At 39.3% G+C, this 25,652-nt stretch overlaps 1 protein-coding gene and 1 pseudogene across 1 annotated transcript in view; one reads left to right on the top strand and one right to left on the bottom strand.

Annotated features, from left to right (window-relative positions):
- The first annotated feature begins 4,339 nt into the window (after positions 1 to 4,339).
- LOC125995334 (uncharacterized) lies at positions 4,340 to 4,458 on the top strand (annotated as a pseudogene).
- A 5,612-nt stretch (positions 4,459 to 10,070) lies between these two features.
- TGFBR1 (transforming growth factor beta receptor 1) overlaps positions 10,071 to 25,652 on the bottom strand; it is a 56,675-nt gene continuing 41,093 nt past the window's right edge. The window contains exons 4-9 of the mRNA XM_049770254.1: positions 22,173 to 22,403; positions 17,844 to 18,011; positions 16,169 to 16,325; positions 14,282 to 14,406; positions 12,659 to 12,789; positions 10,071 to 10,635 (exon numbers count right to left, since the gene is read on the bottom strand). Of these exons, the coding sequence (XP_049626211.1) occupies positions 10,510 to 10,635; positions 12,659 to 12,789; positions 14,282 to 14,406; positions 16,169 to 16,325; positions 17,844 to 18,011; positions 22,173 to 22,403 (938 nt within the window). The 3' untranslated portion in view covers positions 10,071 to 10,509. The remainder of the gene's footprint in view (positions 10,636 to 12,658; positions 12,790 to 14,281; positions 14,407 to 16,168; positions 16,326 to 17,843; positions 18,012 to 22,172; positions 22,404 to 25,652) is intronic.

Genomic DNA, 25,652 nt, shown 5'->3' with positions numbered 1-25,652 from the left:
ACTTAGAGGGTGTTTGGGCCAATCACTGGGCTAGATAGAATGGCTGCAGAAATGCCTCCTGGTCCTGCTCTCCTGAGTGGCCACTCCTAGAGGTTGAGGCAGATCCTAAACAGTGAATGCATGCAGCTCAGAGGGCAGTACCATAGAATTGTAGTGGGAGCTACACAGATAGGACTCCTCTCAGAAGTAGTATTGCCCGACTGATGGGGCACTGAAGTCACAAGAATGTCAATAGAATATTAGAGGAGGCTGAGTTGCCTCCTGAGCTGAGTCTGAGGGAGGATTCAAGTTAGAAAAGAAGAGGGAGGAAAGCAGTCCCAGGCAGGACAGGCAAGCAGCAGCGTGTGCTGGGGAAAATAAGGGTATCTGTGATGGGTAGGGTGGGCTAGACAGAAAGAGGAGGTACCAGGAGGCTTGAACAGATTGAAGTATAACCTATACAGTGGATCTGCTGCTGGCTGGTGTCCAATGAATTATTTACATATTATTACTAGGGGTGAAGGGGTGATAAGAGTGCTCAGGAGCGACCTATGCTGGTTCTTGTGGGGGCGGGGGAATAATGAGATACCGGGGGATCAAACAGGGTTATCTATAAGCGATCTCTCTGGCCCTCCTTGAACAATTTTTAGTAAATTTATAACTGTGTACACTCATTAATCTAGTTTTAGAACAAACTCATCACCACCCACCCCTAATATTTTCTTCTCTGTTTGCAGTCTTCATCATATTTTTGTAGCTTGGAATCTCCATCCTCTTTTTAGGACCAGAAATCATTTCTTTCAGCTACTGGGATCAAGCCATTGCAGGCACTTGTTCTCCCATCGGTTGGCAAAGAAACACATTTCTCAATCTTTGGCTAGAGGGACAAGGCTGCTAGAACATGAACCTACCTTACCTGTCTTTGCAGGGATGCGAACTTTTATTTTTATTGGATTAGAGAAACCAGGTTAAGTTGATACATAAGAAACCTTATTAAAACTGAATTTCAGACCTTTTCCTCCAATTTTGTTCTGGGGCCATACCTGGCAGCTCTCAAGGGTTACTCCTGGCTCTGCGCTCAGAAATCCCTCCTGGCAGGCTCAGGGGGCCTATATTGGGGCATGGGAATTGAACCTGGGTCAGCTGTGTGCAAGGCAAATGACCTACAGTTTTTCTCGAGGCACAGTGATTTACAGTGTTAAATCCTGTAGTGTACTAACACCATGCCCACCACCGAAGTGGCAAAGTCCTCCATCAAAGACTTGTGGACTCTTCCTCTCCTCCCTCCACCCCTCGTGGTAAACTCAGCTCTGAAGACTAAATCTCAGGTTCTGTTGCCTTTGTTATTTATTCTCCCCTTAAAAATGTTTGTTTCTTTGTACTCCCATGAGAGGTCCTTACTTCATTCAGCAAAATACACTTAATTCCATCCAAGTAGCACCAAATTGCATGATTTTGTTCTTTTCTTATAGCAGAGGGGGAGGGGAGAGGCCACAATGAACATAAGAACCCAGATGTCTTTTTGAAAATGTTTGGTCCCTTGAGGAAGATGACAAGTGGAATTGTTGAGTGTTAAGGATCTCAATTCTAAGAAATCTCCATACTGATTTATTTCAAAGGGGTTGAGCCAGTCAACACTCCCACCAACAGTAGTGTAGGGTTCTTGTCCCATATCCACAACAGCACTAGTTGTCTTTACTTGTTCTGATTTGTTGTGCCAGTATGTTGTTTTGGTTTGCACTTCCCTGAAGTAATGAAGTGTATGTACACTCTGAGGAAGTGTCTTCGCTCCATTTTTTGAATGAAATTTTAAAGGTTTTTGTGGGGGGAGAAGGGGTTTTTAGGCCATGGCTGCAAGTGGTGCTCAGGGGTTACTCCTGGCTATGCACTCAGGAATTATTCATTCCTGGCAGGCTCAGGGGATTATATGGGACACCAGGGATCAAACCTGGGCCTGCTGTGTGCAAGGTAAGTACTCTACCTGCTTTGCTATTGCTCTAGTCCTGGACATTTATTTATTATTATTGTGGTTTTTGGGACACATCTGGTGACACCCAGGGGTTACTCCTGGCTATGAGCTCAGAAGTCACTCCTGGCTTGGGGGACCATACGGGACACCGGGGGATTTAACTGCAGTTCATCCTAGAGCAGCCTAGGTCAGCCGCATGCCCTACTGCTGCACCACCACTCCAGCCCCATAGTCTTGGAACTTTAAGTGCTTCATGTATCTTAATCTTTTGTCAGAAAGGTAATGAGAAAGTATTTTCTCCATTTGTTTGTCATTCCTTTAGTAGTGCTTTTGAATTTAACATTGTTCCATTTGTTTTATGCGATTTTTGAGATAAATGCTAGCTTTGTCTCCTCACATGCTATCACCTTTTATTATAAATTCTGTATGTGGCTTTAATTTCATAAATTTTTGTTTTGTTTTGGGGCCACACCCAGCGGTGCTCAGGGGTCACTCCTGGCTGTCTGCTCAGAAATAGCTCCTGGCAGGCATGGGGACCATATGGGGCACCGGGATTCGAACCACCTTTGGTCCTGGATCGGCTGCTTGCAAGGCAAACGCCGCTGTGCTATCTCTCTGGGCCCCTAATTTCATAAATTTAATTAAAGCATATGTTTATTCATATCTTCTTGGGTCAGGATTTACTCTTTTGACTATTTTAATGGGATCGTTTGTCTTATCAAATTAAGGGTTTATAAATTTTGGGGGGGATAGAGAATATGAGTCATACCCATTGGCACTCAAGGATCACTCCTGACGGTGTTTGTGGTGGTGACAATTGAACTTAGCAGTGGCATGCAAAGCAAGTGCCTTAATCCCTTAATGTATCTCACTGACCCAATAGTTTTTATATTCTAAATATGTCTCTATCAGCTGATTCATTTTTACCCTTTTTGTCCTTTCTGCAAACAGGCTTCTTGTCCTCACCTCTACCCTCCCCATCTTTAGAGAGAAGATAAAAAACAGCTCAGAAGGTAAAGTCTGAAATGTTATCAATAAACTAAGAAGCCGAAGCAGGAAGGAGTTGGAAAATGAGCTTTGATGCCTATCCTCACCACCCAGGACTCTTCCTGTCAAGTTTCTGCCTTGTCTCACCTGTTTTGTCTAGAGCCGAAGAACCTACCTCACACACTTACCTTACAATCCTTAGACTCACCAGACATGATGCAACAGAAAGGGTCTTCTTTCCATATGTTGAAGGGTAAAGCGGAGATCAAAACACCAATAAGATATCATCTCACACTAGTAGTGAGACTGGCATACATCAAACACATCAAAAAGAAAAAATGGGGCTGAGGGGTGATGATAGTACAGCAGATAGGGTGTTTGCACTGGGTGACTCGGGTTTGATCCTAGCATCTTATGTAGTCTTCCAAGTCATCAAGGAATAATTCCTGTGAACAGAGCACCATTCCTGAGCACCGCTGGGTGTGGCCCAAAATTCAAAAAAATAAAACAGTAATAACAACGGCTATCAACACATTTTATTACTGGTCTGTGCCGGTAAGAATTTGCAACAACTTTTTTCTTTCCTTTCCTCAAATGGTTTATTCCCTCTTCAAAACAGTTAATTCCTTCTTTCTGTAATTCTATTCTTTTTGTCTTTTTTAAAAAAAAAAACAAAAATTTATTTTATTTTTTTGGGGGGGCCACACCTGACAATACTCAGGAATTACTCCTGTTAGTGTTTGGGGGACCATATGTGTGCTAGGGATCAAACCCAGGTTGGCTGTATGCAAGGCCAACATCCTACCCACTGTACTACTGCTCTATATGTTTCTTTCCCTTTTCACTTCTAATTCATGCAATAATTATTTCCATTAGATTTCTTCATAATTATTTAAGGAACAGGCATTAAAAATTCATAATCCATTCCTACGTATTACTTTGTTTGTCGGCTATACCCAGAGGTACTCGGGTTACTCCTGACTTTACTCTCAGGAATTACTCTTGACTATGCACGAGGGACAGTATGGGATGCCAGGGATTAAACCCAGGTTGACCACACGCAAGGCAAGTGCCTTAATCACTGTATTCTTTCCAATTCCCAACTTAATCTTATTTTTTTTGTAACACCAAATGTCATACTCATTTGTACAAATAGTCCCACTATTTCATGTCTTGAGTTACAGGATCAAAAATGCTTTCAGAATAGTTTTCAAAATAGATTAGACCTGTAGATGAAGCTGGTGATGTCAGAGCCCAGACAAGTAGAATCCTTAGGTTCTAAACCATCCAGGAACCACTTAGGAGGGAGTAACTCCATTTTTGGTAGGAGTGGGATATTTACAGGTATCACCTCTGTGTGTTTGGGGAAAACATGATGTGTGCTACAATTAAAAAATAATTTCAGTCTACTGTCATATCACCCTGAACGCGCCTGATCTTGTCTGATCTCGGAAGCTAAGCAGGGTCAGGACTGGTTAGTACTTGGATGGGAGACCGCCTGGGAATACCCAGTGCTGTAGGCTTAACATAAAAATAAAAAAATAATAATTTCAGACCCCCATCCCCAATTCTCAACAACTCTACATTTTAGTGATAAGGTTCTTTATTAAGAAGGAAGAATTTGCAGAACTGAGTCTGATTTAAGTAGTTTTGGGGGTGCAGGAGTGATAAGTACAGTGGAAGTACAGTGGATAGGGAGCTTGCCTTGCATGTGGTTTGTGGAATGGTAGGTTGTGTGTTCCACAATTCCAAGAGAGGAAGAGGGATCCCCTTGCCCCAAGTCCGGGTAGAACAAGAGACATAGGTCCAGTAGCAATTCCGACGCAAGTAACAATCCACAAACAGTTGGGAAGGAATAGCAGGCTAGAAACTCACACAGCAAGCAAACTATTCACCCAAAAGCCAGTCACTCACCCACATGAAACCATGAGCCAAGAAGGCAGCTTGTTCTCCAGGCCTCCAAAGCAGCTTTATTGGGAAAAACAAAGCCCATTCCCCAAGGGGAGGGGAAAAAGCCAGATGGGGAGGCAATGGGGAAACATCTTTTTTTTTTTTAGGTTTTTCGGGCCACATCCGTTTGATGCTCAGGGGTTACTCCTGGCTAAGCGCTCAGAAATCGGCCCTGGCTTGGGGGGAACCATATGGGATGCCGGGGGAATTGGCTAGCGCTTGCAAGGCAGATACACCTTATCTCTAGCGCCACCTCGCGGGCCCCAGGAAACATCTTTTTAACATGTAAACCAAAGGAACCAATTGAGAGACATCTAATTAAAACGCAATATTAAGAACTATGAGGCATGGGCCTGGAGAGATAGCACAGCAGTGTTTGCCTTGCAAGCAGCCGATCCAGGACCTAAGGTGGTTGGTTCGAATCCTAGTGTCCCATATGGTCCCCCGTGCCTGCCAGGAGCTCTTTCTGAGCAGACAGCCAGGAGTAACCCCTGAGCACCGCCGGGTGTGGCCCAAAAACCAAAAAAAAAAAAAAGAACTATGAGGCAATCCAAAGGCCTCTTCCAACAGTGGTTGACCCAGGTTCAATACCTGGCATTCCATATTGTCCCCTGAGACTGCCAGGAGTGATTCCTGAGCGAAGAGCCAGGAAAAACTTTAAGTAAGAAGAAAACAATAATAGTGATTTAACACAAACTCAGGCAGTCATTCACTAGAGGGAACCCCAGTATCCACTGGTGGTGAGCAAGCCTTGGCATGTGGGAGGGAGCTCAGAGTAAAAGTACCGAGATGCAGGCGGGGACACTTTCACCAGGAGGGTCCAAACCTGCCATGCAATGCGGCAATTACTCTAGGATTCCAGTCTCAAGCATCATTCACATCATTCACTCTAAGTTGCAAGTGTGCACACACACGTGTCTCTCTCTCTCTCTCTCTCTCTCTCTCTCTCTCTCTCTCTCTCTCTCTTTCTCTCTCTCTCTCTCTCTCTCTCTCTCTCAAAAAAGTGATGTGTTTGCTTCTCTTGGGGGAAAAAATGATTGCTTTGCTTTGCTTCCATCACACACACACCCGTCTCCAATTAGACCACTCACTCTTGAAAAAAAAAAGTGATGTAATTGCTTCTCTTGGGGGAAAAAACGTGATTTATTTGTTTTGCTTCCATCTTTCTACTGTAGTGTTAGGACTTGACATAAGCATCACTCTTCTACTTCCTATATACAGTTCATCCAGAATATTACTACAAATACAATATACAGGTTTTTTTTTAAAAAAAAATTAGGGCAACTGCAGTTTTTGTTTTCTTTCTTCTTTATAAGTTTCAAAATCATTCAACTTAAGTGAAATTTATATTGACATTTCCTGTACACATCGGAAAGGGCAGAGATTACACTGAAAAGCCATAAGAATTCTGCACAAATACAATGAGATACAGAAAACAGAAAAGTCTAGATGATGTTATCTGGGGTACAAAAACAAAACAATACAGTACCATTTGAATAATTCAGCAACGTAATACTCACACTTTATAGAAGTAAAACTGCAAACTTGCAGAATGTGCTGACAAATATTAAATATTATATATACAATGAGGTAAATGTACCTTGGTCTTTTAAGAGGTAATTTAAGTTTAAAGCAATTGACATTTTGAAGCTTCTCCTTGACATATAAAATATCAAACATCCCATTCCATTGGCACAATGTGAAAAAGGGATATCAAACATGGTTCATGATACTCAATTCACAAGTCTTATTAAAAAAAAAAAGAAAGAAAAAATCACCAAAGTTCTTTTGAAGCAACAGACTGAATGCTACTAACCACCTTCTCTAAAGTATACAATTACAAATAAGATTGTATAATGAGACTTAAAAGTTTCAATGTACTGTGAACCTCAGAATGTCCTAGAGGGTGAGCCCATGGGCATTTGTCGGCATTCCAAAACAGAAACAAAAAGCTGCAGTGCACATCCAGAGCTGTTCTTTAGGATCTCAGAGATACCTGAGTGGGTAATTACTACAAAACTGTTCATGAACCAGTATTTGGAATCTCCGCCATTAGGAGCTAGAACATACCACAGTCAAGAAACCAAAGAAACAGTTGACTATAACCACTCTTTCAGTGCAAGGATAAAAACCAATTCTTGATAAGTCAAAGGGGATACTGATTTTGTCATGCACTTCAGCACTTTACCCTCTCATTTTAAAAAATATTCTCTGTGATACCTCTCAGATGGAGAGAAACAAAAAAGGTAATTTAGATATTACCTGGAAAAATGATTGTGTGACCATTATAATTTTGTAATAAATAAACAATTCAATTCTTAATGGTCACTGACTCAAGGCACTTCATGAGTACCACCATCACAGCAGAATTACAGGCTCTGTTTTACGTAGGTCTTACTGTGCCCTATAAGGGATATAACTGGTTACTGATTCTGGGTGACTACCATCAGGAGAGCCGCCATCATGCAGCTGTCTAGTATCTTGGCCATGGCAGCCAAGAGAAGGCATGAGCCAACTAATTGCCAAGCCTCAACTCCTGTCCCTGCCTTGTCCAATAATTTAAGAAAAACATGTAGTCCCACAATGTCCACCAGGCATTTTACTCTCAATATTGCAAGCAATTATTAGTCAAAAGGCCATGGAGAATGTGGATAAGGAAAGTTGGTGGGGGGCAGTGGTCTCTGAATCAGGATCAGTGGGAAGGAAGGTAGAAAACAGATCTGAGGTTGTGAAGAATAAACCAGAGATGTCTCTACCCTATCAAACCTCCATGTCCTTGCCTTGAAGGTATGGACAAAATATCTGCTTGGACAGATAAAGTGCCTGGAGGTATAATTTAGCTAAATGAGCCTTGAAAAGTAAGTAGCTGAAGGCAGGTAGTCTAACAAAGAACTCTACTTTTAAATAACAAAATTAATACTTTAGTAAAAATTTTTCTGCAGATATAGCTACAAAGTCATGATCTTTTTTATCTTTTAGTCACTCTCCTTTTCAGTATTAGTCACTTGGGGTTTATCAATAATAACCAGTCAAAAAAGGAATTAGTTGCAATAAATATGTAAACCCAATTCAGAACTAAATTCCAACTTAAAAAAGATTCCCTGATTAATCAAAAGTACATTTTATCCATGCAGGTAAGAACAGTAAATTGCAACTCAATCTTTAATTTAGAAAATAATTATTTTAGCAAAAATTATTTACCTTAAGTGAAAACAAAAAATCATGCATCACAACTTCAAATCAGACAGGAACTTTTGGTATGTTCTTAAAATTATATAAAAATAAATTTTAGTGACAAAATACATTGGTCCCCTGGATTCCATAAAGCAAAACTGGTAGGTTTAGAAATGGCTTTAAAAAAAAGTACCTGATCAGAGAGCTAAAGATTATTAAACAGGAAATATAATACAATTACAAAAACAAAACTAACAAATCCATTCATTTACTTTGATAAAAAACATGGTAACAGCAGAAAAAAAAACACCATCAAATTTATAATCAAAATATTATCTCCTAACACATTTGCCCTGTGCTGTCTTTAAACACATGAATTGACATTAAGTTCCTATGTGATATTCATTCTAAATATTACTTTGGTGTTAAAACCAAATAAGTCTTTCAAACTTATTCTATGGATAAGTGATAAGACATCTAAAAGCAGCTTAGCTGGTGTAAATAGCCACAATCTCTTACTGACCAAAGTCCTGGACAGGTCAGTCTTATCCTTTCTCTGAGAAACTAAATGCACTATTGAGTCCCCGTCTTGCCTCACAGCTCTGGAGGTTTGTTGTTGCTGCTATTGTGGCTGTTTTACCACATAAAAGATGACAGAGAACTTAGAGTATTGTAGTAAAAACCGATTGTTATAAGCTCATTTCCACATAATGTGAAAAGGCACAAGTTTGCTTACACATTTAATTTGACTAACTCACCCATACGTAGAGAAACTATTCCCTCAGAATATTCTTTAGCTTCTACTCTCAAATCCCAAGGGTGTGATAGACCCATCACATATTCACGAAAGCTAAGCAAGTGCAGTGTGTGCGTGCACACAGGAGTCTGAATTAAAAGCTTCCTTCCTCCAAAGGCAGTGAAACCTCAAAATCATCCTCTTAACTTCAATTACAGACAGAAAATCCACCAAACAGACTCCTATGGAACAAACATGATGCTCCTGCTCACCTGTTAGCTACTCAAATGATCAACTCGCTTTCCTAGAGAGTTCTATTTTTTTTTTTATTTATTTATTTTTTTTGGTTTTTGGGTCACACCGGCAGCATTCAGGGGTTACTCCTGGCTCTACACTCAGAAAATCACTCCTGGCAGGCTCGGGAGACCATATGGGATGCAGGGATTCAAACCACCATCCTTCTGCATGCAAGGCAAACGCCCTATTTCCATGCTATCTCTCCGCCCCCCCCCCGAGTTCTATTATTTAACATTAGCCATATTCAATTTATAAGTTTAATTCATTTCTTTAAAAAAAATTAAAAAAATAACACTGTCTGATCAGATAAAGAAGAAATTGGCTCTCAGATGCCACTGTTTTTCACCTGCAGCTAGACAAAATTTTTCCTTTGAGAAAAATTAGTCCATTTGCAACAAATTTTTAAATTATTAAAAATATAATAAGCATCTAGAGTGCCATATGATTTTTTAAACACAACTCAAATGTAAAAGCTTGATATGGGAATATTCAAACACAACCCTATCAATTTACCAATTAATGCCACTCCATTTCTTGTAGTGGTTAAGCACATTTTGGTAGGATAAAGGCATTTTCAAACATGGAGTACTGACAACATAGCACAGAAATCTTTCCCCAAAAAAATTAACCAGAAAAAAATCTGAGTTAACCAGATAAATAAACTTTCTGAATGAAAACATTACACAGATGTTAACAGAAACTTTAAGCAATTCTACTACTTTCCATTAGAAAGACAGAAGTGGCACTTACTGGTATAGTACAATCCCATTTTAAAGGCATGTAATGTTCTGAAAATGTGAAAGAACAATAATAATATACAAAATACAATTGTATAAATTATGTTCCTCACTACCATATGAGGTCATTTTTAGACTCAAGATAAGAGTTTTATAAGTATTAGTTTTAAGATCCTGAAAATCATAGAACAGTACATTCAAAGTCTGAATCAAGAAAACTCGTTAGTGGTTCAGAATCCTCTGAGAATGTACTAACCAGGAGTAAATCACTTTCTTTAAAAATAAGAAATGTCAGGTTTTGTTTTATTTTTTGTATAACAGCAATCCAGCTCTTTTTACCCTTAGAAGATGATCTTCAGCACAGCAGAGTTACCTAAAGTTAAGACCAGCAATCATCTTTTAAAAAACAAGTTCTGTGTTAATAAAAAATAAAGGTAGACTACATGACATTTTGTAACTGTCCTGGGAAAGAAGTGTTCATAGTGCACAGAAAGGACCCACAATGGCTGTTTTCCTGGGTCCAGAGAAGTCCTGGGGGAGATCTCAGTTGGCCTTATCACACCCTTGTGAAAGGAAGCAATATCCTCTGTTCCCTCTCAGTGAGGTAGAACAAGCGACCTTCTGGATTACACCCAGGAGCAGATGTGAAGGAAAAGGCAAGTTCAAGCAAAAGTGCAGCCTTACATCTTAATGCCTTCCTGCTGGCTGAGCTGTGACAGTGTTTTCTTAATTCGTAGGGCTGTAAGCCTAGCGGCACCATTGGCATACCAGCATTCTCTCATGATTTTAGCCATTACTCGCAAGGCCTACCAGAAAAGGACAAAAAAAAAAAAAAAAAAAAAAGGAATTAATATATGTGCCTTTTTCCTATGTTGTGGATGAGAATCATTCTCTAGAAATCTCTACACAATTCGGGCTTCAGCCTTAACTTGTTTGTAACATTGAGTAAGTAGATATGATCTAAATTTCCATCAATAGTGTATTGATACAGCAGCTGGAAAGCTGGAAACCAGATGGACACAGGATGATTTATTTAGAACTAAAAAAAAAATGACTGCTGAGCCTGAGCCATGCAAAACAAAGAACAAACTTGATTCACAATAAACACCCCTCTTCCCCACCCCACTCCATAAGTCAGAGAGATAGCTCAAAGGTTAGAGGATGTGGTTTGTAAGCAGGAGGACCAAGGTTCAACTTATGTTACCACATGGTCTCTCTGTACCACAAGACCCAGTCTTAAAACACTCTTGGGCATGACCCCCACACCAAAATTAAAATTAAAAACCCACCAAGAATTAAAAAAAAAACTCAAATTATATGAAACTCCCCTAAAACTGAGGAATAGAGTTTCACACACCTCTAAGGTGAAGTTCAGGCTTACAATAAAATATCCTAAGATGAAAGCTATTTAGCTGGCAAAAAGCCCCATATCAGACCAGAAGAGGTTAAGAAATTTCTGAAAGCTATTATAGGCAATCTGTCAGTTTTATTTTCTGGATATATTGTAGCTAATGAGAGGAAAAGTTAAAAGAGAAAGATTTCATTGGTGGCAAGTATGTAAAAGTAACAAATGAAGAAAAAGCAAAAATGATAGGATGGCATTAATTCAGCATCATGTGATAGTAATTGTAATGTGTTCTTAATATTAACTGCTAACTCTTTCTTGTGCTTAAGAAGCCAGCTGTTGGACAGTAATATTTTCTGATAATTGAGTGAGTACAGGAATACTTCAAGTTTGCATTCTGCAGTATTAAAATAAAATCCTTTGTTTTGTTTAAGGCCATGCTTAGCTCAGTGCTCAGGAGTCACTTCCTGGCTATGGTTAGGGTACTTATGCAATGCCAGAAATAGAACCTGAGTTTTTTGGAGACAAAGCATGTGGCTCCATCCTGTTGAGCACCCTCTGGTCCCAGATCTAGTTTTTAAGACAATGATATTGCCCAATTACATGTGTAAAGCATGCAAATAACTGAACATAATGAAATATATCGTCTGAGCCTGGATATTTCATTCTGTTGAAGGCAGAAAGAGAAGGAATCTTGATGTCAAAGGTTTTACAAGGATTCATTACATCATTTTTTTTTAACCACATCCATTGCTCAGGGCTTATTCCTAACTCTTCACTCAGGATTTCTGGCAGGGCTCAAGGACTATGAGAAGCCTGGGACCGAACTCTACCTATTATACTATTCCTCCAACTCCTTGTCCTACAGTACTCTAAGATGTACAAGCAACTACTGAATTGACCTGTTCTTCATAAGCCACAAAATTTTCAGTTTGGTGAGAAATGTTCTGCATAACCATAACAGCTAGTAAATACAGACAGAATAGAATAAATAAAATGAATTGAATGAATGCTTTACATCTACAACTACAAAAACATTTTAAGTCTTTTGGTGAGTGCTGAGATTGAAATGCCCAAATGGACACTGCTGGAAAAAATTTCCCCAAATTTGTTGGTGAAACCAGATGAATACAATATAAGCATCTCATCATTCTTCCCAATCATTTTATCCAACTTGAAGAGCTCCAGAATGCAGTCCTTCTAACCCTCCAGCACTCCTATCCTGCTCTGGGCTCCTCCACTTACACAGCAGTGCTTTAAATCACTGGCAAATCTCACTCGATTATGACCACACTGACTGTCACCATAGACCCACTGCCCTGCCAATACCATCACAGTTGGACATAAAAATCAAATTTCTGTCTCTTCTCACAGCCATGAAAGAGGGAATGCTTGCACGCTTACCTAAAGAAGAGCAGCAGATTTCCACAAAGTTAAGCTGCAGTACTTTAGAAAGCTGCATAAAACCCAAAACCAATACTCACTTCACAGCTTTGCCACCTGTTGGGAATATTTGGCCTTAACTTCTGTTCACAAACAACTTTTTTCATTTCTTCAACAGATGGGTCAGAAGGTACAAGATCATAGTAAGGCAGCTGGTAATCTTCATGAATTCCTAAGCGGTAAAAGAAACACAATCCTGTTTTGAAGACTGTACTCAGAATACAGAATGTTAGACCACCTTCTAAGAAGACAGAGGACTACCTACTGGGACCTACTGGGTCCCCTTGCTCAGCTGTTTACACACCACAAGATTGGGACAATCCTTTGACCCAGACCCCTAATAATGTAAGCTGTGAGGAGTTCTGTAAGCACATAGCCTCTCACTCAGTGTAAGAATATATATTAGCACTAGCAAATGCTAAAAAGTGAGACTACTGTCATCTGTTCTAAGGCCAGAAGGGAGAAGATAGCAGAAGGGCCAAGGGCTTACTGTGCATGATTAGAGGCCAGAGTTTAAACCCCAGTACTACCTGGAATGAGTCATCAATATTGAACTAGGCAAAACTAAGCAAAACAAAACCCTAGAGAGATTGGTTAAAAGGGCCAAAGCAGAGGCTGGAGAGACAGCATGGAGGTAAGGCATTTGCCTTTCATGCAGAAGGTCATTGGTTCAAATCCCGGCATCCCATAGGGTCCCCTGTGCCTGCCAGGGGCGATTTCTGAGCATAGAGCCAGGAGTGATCCCTGAGCGCTGCCAGGTGTGATTAAAGAGGGCCAAAGCACAAGTTTTGCATAAATAAAGCCCTAGGTTCAATTTCTGGCACCACATGGTTCTCTAAGCACCCCCAAACAACAGCAACAAAACTCCAAATAAAGACTGTCCTATTTGCTACAAAGCAGAGAACACAGTCTATTCCCTTACTGTCTCAAAAACTTTATTAGGTCTAAGCCTCAGCAATTATGGACCCTGAAAAATAGCGCCTATTTCTCGAGAAGTAGAAAACTTTAAAAAGTGCTATAATAACAGTATGATTGTATTCTGGACATGCAATTTCTAGTTAAGCTGAAGAAAATCATTACAATTCAAAAGAGAAAAAGTGAGTTTGACCAGTTATGTGCTAGGAACATCTCACTTTCTGGCCTCTCTAGCAGCTGTCATTCTACGACAGTAAATGTTTAGCCTCTGATGTTTCCCAATATTCAACTGGAGACAGACACATGAGGGTAAAGCTATGCATGAGGATAAACCTAAATTATAGGATCAAGTAGATGACTTTCTTCACTGCAGGGTTTCCCCTCCCTCCTCTTTGGTACTCTTAGTAAACAAAATTTCAAACGATTCATGTGGATAATTTCTTCCAATAAAAAAGGTGATTCCTCAAGAGACCCAAACTACAACAAGCTATACACAAAAGGGACCTGTTACACTAGCAGTCCAGAAGGCGGATGGATGTATATGATGCATGCTGGGAACAATGGTAGAGGGAAGCCAACTCTGGTGGTAGGAATTTCCCTAATTCACTGATACTATGTACCTTAAACACAACTGTGAAAGACTTGTAATTCTCCTTGGTCTCAATAAAAAAAAAATTTTTTTTTTAAAAACCGATCTTTCAATAGTATGTATCCATGATAAACCCTTGGAGAAAAGGAAAGAAATTTACCACCAATGGAACATCGTCGAGCTATTTCCCAGAACACTAAGCCCATTGCATAGATGTCAGCACGTTTGAAGGACTCAAAGTGGTTCATATTTATGGAATCATCTAGAACTTCAGGGGCCATGTACCTAAAAATTAAAAAAAAAGTCAACATCTTATTTTATGAAATGGTGGATATATTTGTTTTATATCTCTCAAAAATGTTTCTATTCTTGAAAATAAAACAATATTTATTTATTTATTTAAGATTCCCACTTTCCATGTATTTTGTTCTGCTGTTGGTGAAAACAACTTCAGAGGGGCTGGAGAAATAGTACAGCAGAGAGGGTGCTTGCTTTGCATGCAGCTGACCTGGGTTTTATTCCTGCTACTCTACAGGGTCCTCTGGGATTGCCCAGGAGTGATCCCTAAGCACAGGGCCAGAAATAAATGAGCACTGCTGGTTGTACCCCCCTAAAAAACAGCAGCAGCAACAACAACAACAAAATGATTCAGAAAGTTTTCTCAGAATATATAAAGTACTTGGTGGAAAATAAATCCTTGATCTAGATGTGTTAACATTTTGATAAACATCCATTTAGGTATATTTCTACACACACACATATATATATACACCCACTGAGATCATATTATATACAAAAATATATAATATAGTTTATAACGATGCTAATAAAAACCCAAGTAAAACCAAAGAGCAATTTCATGTTATCTATAATATCATCTTAGTTCTCCAAGAAAGTTATATCTGTGTAACAATTCTGATTGTTACAAAGTCCTCTGGTACACCACCTACTTTCCTCTGTCCTTAGAAGGAGTCTTCTATTTTAAAAGAGAATCAGTCTTACTAAAATGGGATCAAAGGAAAGGTAGAGACATATGTCATGGAACACGAAAGCATAAAACTGAATGCCAGTCCTTCCTGTTGATGCCACATTATAGGGTTCTGAAGTTCTCAAAACCTCCTAAGATTCCAGATCAGGACCTGCCCAGATGTGCAACCACCACCACCGTGAAACCTTGGTTTGAGTTCTGAGAGTCCCTACAGATCTGGAATTCATAAACATGACTCAGAACTTCTGCCCTATGTCAAAGCAAAAGTTCTAAGATTATGGAGACAAAATGCTGAAACACGGAGCAACAAGGCTTTGATCCAGAAAGGTCAGATTCCAACGGCCTATTTTCAGTAGTGGGTAACATCACTTAAGCTCTTCATCTATGAACTGAAGTAATGACATCTAGCTAGCAAGATCATCTTTAGGACTCAGGAATTCAAAAAATATTTACTGAGGACCTATCACACATTAGACACTGATGGATGCTGAAAACGCAAAGCTCTCCCAAGCAGCTTGCAATCCAATGGAATACAGAGAAATACATGAATATATGTTATAGTACAATGTGGCGCCTCCTGAGTCCAAGTTCAATGTACTATGGAAGCACTTGGCAAGGACACCTCAGTCCAGAAAAGGCCTCCTATGAAAAAGGAAGATTAGATACATGTTAGGGAAATATTTGCTCTAGGATTCAGTACATGTGAAAGGTCTAAGGAAGGTTTCTTTTCAGGAACAGGAATTCTGGAAATAGTTGTGCTTCATGACAGAGCATTTGAGAATATTAACTTATATTATCAATATGCATCTTTTAGATTTATTAAAATGAGGGTACAAAGAAAGTACCCTCCAATTATGAACTACCTGTGCCACTGAAATACAAGAATAACTGACATCATTTTCTGAAGGGGCCACTTTCATCAGCACGGATTTTCACTTCAAAACAGGCCATAAGATGAGGGGAATCTAATAAAGCAGACTGGAATGCCAGAAGATATACATAAGAAGGAAAAGGAATGATAATTAGAACATATCAAATGCTACCTATTTACAAGTGTACCTTTTTGTTCCCACTCTATGGTTTGGAGCAATATCAATTGTGTCTGTGGCTGAATCATGTCTTACTGCCAGTCCCAAGTCTGCAATACAACAAGTTCCATTCTTCTTTACCAAGATATTCTTTGATTTCAAATCTCTATGAGCAATGGCTGGTTTTCCTTAAAAAAAAAATATCAACAAAAAATTAAACAGGACGACTTAAAAGATCTTCTCCGGGCAGTGGCGCTGGAGGTAAGGTGCCTGCCTTGCCTGCGCTAACCTAGGACGGACCTCGGTTCGATCCCCCGGCGTCCCATATGATCCCCCAAGCCAGGAGCGACTTCTGAGCGCATAGCCAGGAGTAACCCCTGAGCGTCACCGGGTGTGGCCCAAAAACCAAAAAAAAAAAAGATCTTCTCAATCACAATTCTCACTGTTAATGTCAAAAAGTCTTTCTTCCTGACCCAACATCAAAGTATTTCAGACTCTCTCAACCATAATAGTGAGATCATTACAAATAACTTCAAGTGAATTAGAATATCAAAAGTTGCTGCATGGGGCTGGAGAGATAGCATAGTGATAAGGCGTTTGCCTTAGATGCAGAAGGATGGTGGTTCAAATCCCGGAATCCCATATGGTCCCCCGAGCCTGCCAGGAGTGATTCCTGAGCACAGAGCCAGGAGTAACACCTGAGCACTGCCAGGTGTGACCCAAAAACCAAAAAAAAAGAATTAAAAAAAACGTTGCTACAATTACTTTCATTGTTGTTCTTTTTTTTTGCCACATCAGTGATGCTCAGAAGTTATTCTTGGCTCAGCACTCAGAAATCACTCCTGGCAGGCTCAGGGGACCATATAGGATGCTAGGGATCAAACTTAGGTCAACAGCATAAAAGAAAATGGCTAACCTGCTGTGTTATCACTCTGGTCCTTCAATTACATTTCATTAAAGAAAATATAATGCTCAAAAAAATTAATTCTAACAACTTAAAGATATAATTTGCTTGCAAATATCTTCTGGATACTTAATAGGAAAACTAATCACAGATCATTTCTTTTGCCTGTCAACTGGAATGGAGGTACAACCCTAATACAAACTTCTAGAAAAATTGCCATTAAAAATAATTACTGGCCAAGGAGCTATCTCAGAACCAAGTTCAAGCCCCAACACTACCACTAGGTGGTAGGCCTGGAAGTTCACTTGAAAGCTCCCAGTACTGTAGGGGACAAGTGTGATTCCATGTCCTAGCACTGAACTGCCCAGTGCAGTTGGATGATATCACTGGGAATACCTTCACCCCATACATACTGGGAGGGTCCTTCTGATAATTAAAATTTTTAGTATTAATATAGTAATATTAAAGTAACAGCGTTGGAGACACAATGTAGCAGACAAAGTGCTTGCTTTGCACAAAACTAATCCAGTTCTACACCTTAAAAGTTAATACAGGGCTAGAGAAAGTACAGCAGGTAGGGCACTTGCTTTGTATTTGGTCAACCTGGGTTTGATTCCTGACCTCCCAGATGGTTCCCCCAAATACCACTAGGATTAATTTCTAAACACAAAGTCAAAGTAATCCCTGAACATCACTAAGTGTGGCAAAAAGAAAAAGTTACTTTAAATAGCTCTCATTAGGTTGAAGTCTTGCCAAAAAGGTTCTGAACAGACATTAGAATAGTAAGATTGATTCAAGTTACCTTGGGTACCAACAATCTCCATGTGGAGATGGGCAAGTCCACTTGCTGTAGACAGAGCCAGTTTTATCATTCCTTCCACGGTAACTGTGTATCTGTTCAAATAATCAAAAAGAGATCCATGCTCATGATAATCTGACACCAACCAGAGCTGAGTCCAGGTACCATTATCTGCAAAGTAGAGTAACAAGGTTTCAAAGGGTTGAAGACCATTGATGGCGTATAAAAGTCATCACATTTTATCTCAATCCTACACCACAGAAGTACAACATGATTGTGTGGTAAACATCTTTTGTGTAATTGATTCATTATTTTCTTATATATGCAGTTTGTATTTACATTCTTTAGATGGTGTTTCCAGTTTTTTTCCTAAATGTGGCTTCTTTCTGACCTGATTACCTTCCTGTGATCTCCCTGGCCCTTTGGTTGGCTCCTACTATCATGCTGTGATCCTCATTTAACTGCCGCCCTCATGCCCCATCCACACATCACAATGTAAACCTCATCAGGCTATTAAAAAGGTAAACTGGTACACATCAATTTCTCAAATCCCAAATGTTATCATATGACCCAGTAAATCCACTTCCAGGTCTAAGAGATATCAACAGGTCCACACAATGAAATATTATTCATAAAATGAACAAAGTTCTATTATTTGTTACAACACAGATGAAACTTAAAAATACACTGAGAAAGTAAAAGAATCACAGAAAATCATATATGAGACATGCAGATAAATAAATTAAGAGACAGAAAGTAATTAGTGGCTACCTAGGGCTAAAAAGTTTGGAAGGGAAATGGGAATAGACTGAAAACATGTACAAGAGTTCTGTAGACCACTGTGTTGACTGCTACTAGTCTCAGATGTAAAACGCCTGAAAATCACTGTTTTAGCACTAAGAGGAGGTACCCTATTCTAAGGCTACTGAGGAAGGAAGAAACCATAGTTTAAACAAGATGATCCTGAGCATACAGAGACAGTAAGTAACAGATCTGGGAATCTTGAGAACTATCTGGTTCTGGTTGTCAGTCACTGTTTCTACAAGGAGGAAAGAAGGAAGTACACCAGAGTCTTGTGAACAGCAGTGGAAATGAAACAAAACTGAACATGAATGTAGATGCAGAAGGGCAACCTTTTTATTTGTAGGCTGTTTATCAGCTTCACCAAAAAGCCAGTCAAGATGCCTGTGGTTCCAGTTTCTAGCTACAAAAATCTTAAGAAACTGTGGGACCACTTGACACATGGGAAAGAGGAGACAAAAAAGTGAAATGTCAAGGGGAGAAAACAGCTGGGTCAGAGACCCCAGATTTACGCAAGGTGATGCCAAACGTTAACAATAAGGCATGTGTGCTCCAGAAGTTCAATAGCAAACTGATACAGAAATCTGAAATGCATTTTCCCAGAGGAATCATGGTAAAGGTTCTAGCTAGGCTTCCAGGCTAGACTAACCCACAAAAGCTCACATAACCTATAAGTAGCCAGAAAAACATCCATTTTCTGAAATCAGGCCAAAATACACAGGCATAAAACAGCATGGGGAGACAGTACAAGCACTCGTCAGTGAAGAGAGGCGGACTGGCAGTCAGTGTTCTAGGCCAGTGTTGTTTCAACCTTTTTGTGCAAAGGCACACTTTTTTCATGGGAAAAAAAAAAAATCACGAGGCACACCACCATTAGAAAATGTTAACAAAATTTAACTTTGTGCTATATTGACTATATATAAAGTAATTCTCTTAATAGGAATCAAATAAACACAAATAAATTATTTTATAATCACTTTATTATGAAATAATAAAGTATTTTGTAATTGTTCATATTTCTGTTTACTTACTCAGTGCGAAACCTGGGCCTGTTTGGCTGAACACAAAGCTGATATTCTGGCAGGAATTGAAGAAATAAATAGAAATATATATATTTATATATATGTATATATATTGAAAGAAAGAATATAAAATATAAATGTAAATAAATATATGATATTCATATAAATGCAAATATTAATATTAAAATAAATATAAATAAAATATATAAATATATATATATATCGAAAGAAAAAAATCAAAGAAAGAAGCTCTTCGTCAAAAGCAATCAGTCTCTCTGTCTTTAGTTTTTATAGTCCGTAACATGCGCTTTGGCTCACAAATAGACCAATCATGCCGAAGCTGCATGTTACAGATCAATTTGGAATTTTTCCCATGGCACACCAGACAGTGTGCTGCGGCACAGTGGTTGAAAAATGCTTCTCTAGACTGCCAGGCTGTTACTGACTGTATAACCTGATACTTTTCACTAACCAGTTTCTGTCCTTTTAAACCAAAGCACTCTGCAAGGCTGTTAAGATTATTATATATGTATAAGCAAACGGACTATGTTAAATAAAAATGCACGGCATATAAGAAATTAAAATATGGGCCAGAGTGATAGCACAGCGGGTAGGGTGTTGGCCTTGCACGTGGCCAACACCTGGGTTCTATCCCAAGCCTGCCAGAAATAATTTCTGAGCACAGAGCCAGAAATAACTCCTGAGCACCTCCGGATGTGGCCCCAAAAATAAAACAAATAAATGGAAATTCATAAAAAAGGAATGAAAATAAGCTGTTTATTTCCCACTCATTATGAAACAAAGAAATACAGGCAAAAAACAAGTTCCATATTTTCAAAGTTGTTACTTGAAGAAAATAAATTCTAATCCAAAGAGATTGAGAGCAAAGTTATCTGGGTACTCTGAAAAGAATTTAGAGATCCCCACAATACTAACTCTTTATAAAAACTATTCATCATCAAATAGGTTTGTTCAAATTTGTACATTCCCTCCTGGGATACAGGTATAGCACATGAGTTTATTAACTAGACTTAAAGTTTAGAAAGGCTAACAAGTAATAAAGAAAATAAATAGCAACGGTGATGGATGGAAGAGAAGCAGATTTTTCTGAGGTGATTGAAAAGAAAAGCTATTATAAAACTGTGCATATATAAAATATTGTATGGGGGAATTAAATAAATCAAAAAAGTAAAGAGAAAAAAAAGCGAATTGGGGTGAAAGGGCTAGGTTCTGGGCAGAACCAATGTTCTCTGACAAGGAAGGAGGAAAGAGCAGCGGGTTTGCTAGGCACCAAAGTGACAGCCAGATGGCAGTAGCGAGTCTGGATGCTGCTAATGCTAATATAAAGACATTGTACAAAGTGGCTTGAAAAAAGCCTAAAACATGCTGGACCTGAGTGAAATTGAGTCCTAAAATATATGCTTGGATGTCCCCAGAAAGGTAAAGTTTGAAACTATGAATGGTGAGCAGATTCTTTAAGGTGGCAATTAGCATTTGTGGAATGAGAGACTTCCTAGGAATCGGCAAGGGGAATTTCAGAAAACAAAGCCAATTATTAAGAAATTGGATGGGGAGATAATTCAAAGAGCTGAAATACACACTTCGCATATAGGAGTTCAATTCTTAACCCACCATATAATAGAAAAAAGAAACAAAGAATTTCTAGAATCACAGAGTATAATAAAGGCAATCTGAAGAATTGGGTGAGAGAAGCCTGGGAGAAAGCTCAAAGATCTGAGTTCCAGGCTGGTTGACCTACACTGTATGGCCCCTGATGGTCACCAGATGTGTTCTCAAGCATGCCAGTTTGGTAGTTTGGTAGTTCCCAGCAACACTAGGACTGTGCAGCCACACATCATCAGCCCAAGCATTGAGCTTGTCAGGGCCAGAGGAATATGGTCCCCAGTTGCCTAATCATTGCTGCAAGAATAACTCTAGAAAGCTAAATGGTGTAAAAGAAAAATAGTATATAGCTAAGATTTTGATACCATTTGACTATCAGAAAAGATAAAATAATGGATTTTGCTGCTACATAGATAGATCTGGAGAGTTCATGATGTGTAAAATCAGAAAGGAAGGAAGGAAGGAAGGAAGGAAGGAAGGAAGGAAGGAAGGAAGGAAGGAAGGAAGGAAGGAGGGAGGGAGGGAGGGAGGGAGGGAGGGAGGGAGGGAGGGAGGGAGGGAGGGAGGGAGGGAGGGAGGGAGGGAAGGAAGGAAGGAAGGAAGGAAGGAAGGAAGGAAGGAAGGAAGGAAGGAAGGAAGGAAGGAAGGAAGGAAGGAAGGAAGGAAGGAAGGAAGGAAGGAAGGAAGGAAGGAAGGAAGGAAGAGCACTTTTTACATATCATTAAACAATCTGAAGTTTAGGAGCATGTCTAGAAAATCTTTAAGATGTTCCTGTTTCTAAAGGCTTCTAATACATTTGAAATAATGGGTCTAACCTATATGACAAACACATATTTCTCATCAAATTTGTCACTTTATTATCTTCACAGAAACAAGTGTTACCGACCTTTATTGTCTGCTGCTATAAATCCCAAGATGTTTTCATGACGTAACATTACAGTTTGATAAATCTCTGCCTCACGGAACCAGGAACGCTCTTCTCTAGAGGAGAATATTTTAACAGCAACCTCTTCTCCTCTCCACTTTCCTCGCCAAACTTCTCCAAATCTACCTTTGCCAATACTTTCTTGTAACACAATAGTTCTTGCAATTGTTCTCTGAACAAGCAATGGTAAACCTAAATAAAAATAAATAGTGTCAGCATAATAATCAGTCTATGTATTTTTTAACACCATTCCAGGTATTCAAGAGTAATTAATCAGGAAAGGTTCCTTTTGCTCTGCCTTTTAAACATGTAAAATCTCTCAGGGCTGGAGAGATGATAATTCAAAGCTGAGCACAGGCTCTGCATAATAAACATTCAATGCCTGGCACCACATAGATTCCTGAGCACTGCTTGGAGTACTCCCCAAGCAAAGTGCTAGCTAAAGTCCCTAAGCACCCAGAGGTAGAGCACTTATCAATAAATAAAATTTTACAATCTGGTTGGGTTATAAAAATTAGTAAAAATGGGGCCAGAGTGAAAAGACAGTTTGCCTTGCATGTAAGGCGACTGATCCAGGTTTAATCCCCTGCATCTCAAATAGTCTCCTGGGCCTGCTAGGAGTGATTTCTAAGTGCAGAGCCAGGAATAATGCCCTGAGCACCCACCAGGTGTGGTCCTAAAACAAAATAAAGTTCATAAAAACAATAATTCATTTAAAAAAGAAAAAGAGGATAATAAATAAAAGAATCCAGAGATGCTGCCTCAAGGGCAATGGTAGGCTTTGTCCTACAAGCTGAAATTTAGTTGAATGGAGGCTGAAATGAAAGAAAAGAAAGATATGAAAGTTAAGTGTTTAGGTAGAGGACTATGCAAGCAGAGTGGAGAAGGAAATGAGTGGCATATGTTAGGAAAACAGCTGACAGGAAACACAAAGAAAATGTATTGAGTAAGTAGTAAGTAGTGGAAAAGAAGGTGGCAGCCTCACAATGATCAATGAGAGCTGTTAGATTTCTATAGTAAAGGGCCATAAGTGGGAAGAAAAAAATTTTTTTTTGGTTTTGGGGCCACACCTGGTGGTGCTCAGAGGTTACTCCTGGCAGGCTCAGGATACCATATGGGATGCCAGGGATAGAAACCGGGTCTGTCCTGGATCAGCTGCGTGCAAGGCAAACAAATGCCCTGCCGCTGTGCTATTGCCCCATATTTTTTAATATTACTTTAGAAAGGTGACTTTGATACTGGCTCTATTAAAGGGAGGAGAAACATATGTGAATATAAGAAATACAGAGGTTCTCACAAAACTTCACAAGTAAAAAGGAGCACAAGAACAACTTCAAGACAAAAAGTTTACTTATTAAAAACAGTTACTTAAGCAACACTGGTACCACTAAGAATAATGCCTAGCAACCTATCTCAGTAATAAAACACAATTCTTTTGTTTTTATCTTCACCAACTGAATTTCCCCTTATCTAAGTACATATTTTAAAATGCTGCCTCACTTACAGAAAGAAAAGTATTTATTTACTTGACATTTAAATAATACATTTGGGGCTATTCCAACTCACTTAATACATCCTCTGTGAACTAAGAACCTCATCTTAAATTATACTTACACGAACAATGAAAATACCAGTGTGGGGCCGGGAAGATGGCGCTAGCGGTAAGGTGTCTGCCTTGCAAGCGCTAGCATAGGACAGACCTCGGTTCGATCCCCCAGTGTCCCATATGGTCCCCCCAAGCCAGGGGCAATTTCTGAGCGCATAGCCAGGAGTAAACCCTGAGTGTCAAACGGGTGTGCCCAAAAACCAAAAAAAAAAAAAAAAAAAAAGAAGAAGAAGAAAAAAGAAAATAACAGTGTACAGAATGTTCTAAACTAGTGTTTTACTTATATAATTTACTACATTTAAAGTTGTGCAACTTATACTCTATATTTAAGAGTGCTACCTACAGCAAGCCAGCCTGGAAGTGAGAGAAATTATGTTATCTTTGGCTCCCTACTGGAAATGTTCTAGTTTCAAATGTGTCTTTACTTTGAAGTAATCAGATATTTTTCTCTTTTTATCTTCAAGTTGTCTTTTCACCTTTTGCTCTGTCTTCTCCACTTCCTACAAATCAGTTAGCAATTATAAATAATTGCTAATAAATAATTTTATTTACAAGAAAATTACTTAGTTAAAAAGACTTGTCAAAAATCCTTACGTAGATCAAGGAGCTCTCCTCACGATTAAGTATACTCAATTATGCTTCTTTTTCTTTTTAGTTTTTGGGTCACACCCAGCGGCGCTCAGGGGTTCCTCCTGGCTCTACACTAACTGCTCTTGGCATCTCAGGGGAACATATGGGATGCCAGGATTTGAACCACCATCCTTCTGCATGCAAGGCAAATGCCCTACCTCTATGTTATCTCTGCAGCCCCTCAATTATTCTTCTTAATAAAAAAAAATCCACCAAATTTTCTAATAGTCTTGCACAGGGCTATACATACTACTATGTTACACAGAAGAGTTAATTTCTTTCTTATTATTCTTGCAAAGTAAAAATAAAATTCCTTTGTTTAAAACATGAGGACTTGCTATGCCAAAATTTACTTCAGAGTTAGATACCTTCAATCTCACTATTTTCAGAATTGTGCATATTTTTAATCTCAAAGTGATAAGGAGAAATGAGATTACATATATCATAAAAGAGAATGTTTTTTAAAATATATAAAAACCTGAAGCTGTGGGCAGAGCAAGAGCGCAGTGGTAGGGCATTCATCTTGCCTTGCATGTGGCAAGATGAACCTCAGTTCAATCTCCAGCGTCTTATATGGTTCCTCAATCCAGGAGCGATTTCTGATCACATAGCCAGGAGTAACCCCTGATCATCACTGGGTGTGGCCCCAAAACCAAAATAAAATAAAAACCAAAACAAAATAAAACCAAAAAACCCTGAAGCTGATTTTCTGATGCATTTCAAGAATAAAAGTTTTCATTATTATTTTGGGGGAGGTCACATCCAGCAGTGTTCAGGGGTCACTCCTGGCTCCATGCTCAGAAATTGCTCCTGGCAGGTTCGGGGGACCATATGGGATGCTGGGATTTAAACAACCATCCTTCCGCATGCAAGACAAATGCCCTACCTCCATGCCATCTCTCCGGCTCAAAAAGTTTACATTTTTGTATACCAAACTAGCCATACTATACTAAACAGTCAAATAAACACCAAAATTTTGGTCAGCTCAAAGTTAGAGTTGTGCTCATATTATGCCAAGCTTATTTTTGTTTTATATTTGGGGGGCCCACACCCAGTGACACTCAGGAGTTACTCCTGGCTCTGTGTTTAGAAATCACTCCTGGCTCGATGGACCATACAGGATGCCGGGACTCGACACTCAGGAATTACTCCTGGCTCTGTGTTTAGAAATCACTCCTGGCTCTGTGGGCTCCTATGGGATGCTG

This window comes from Suncus etruscus, chromosome 1 (assembly GCF_024139225.1).
Source record: "Suncus etruscus isolate mSunEtr1 chromosome 1, mSunEtr1.pri.cur, whole genome shotgun sequence".
Lineage (NCBI taxonomy): Eukaryota > Metazoa > Chordata > Mammalia > Eulipotyphla > Soricidae > Suncus > Suncus etruscus.
The sequence above is the reverse complement of the archived record's forward strand: the minus strand, read 5'-3'. Positions and strand labels throughout refer to the sequence as shown.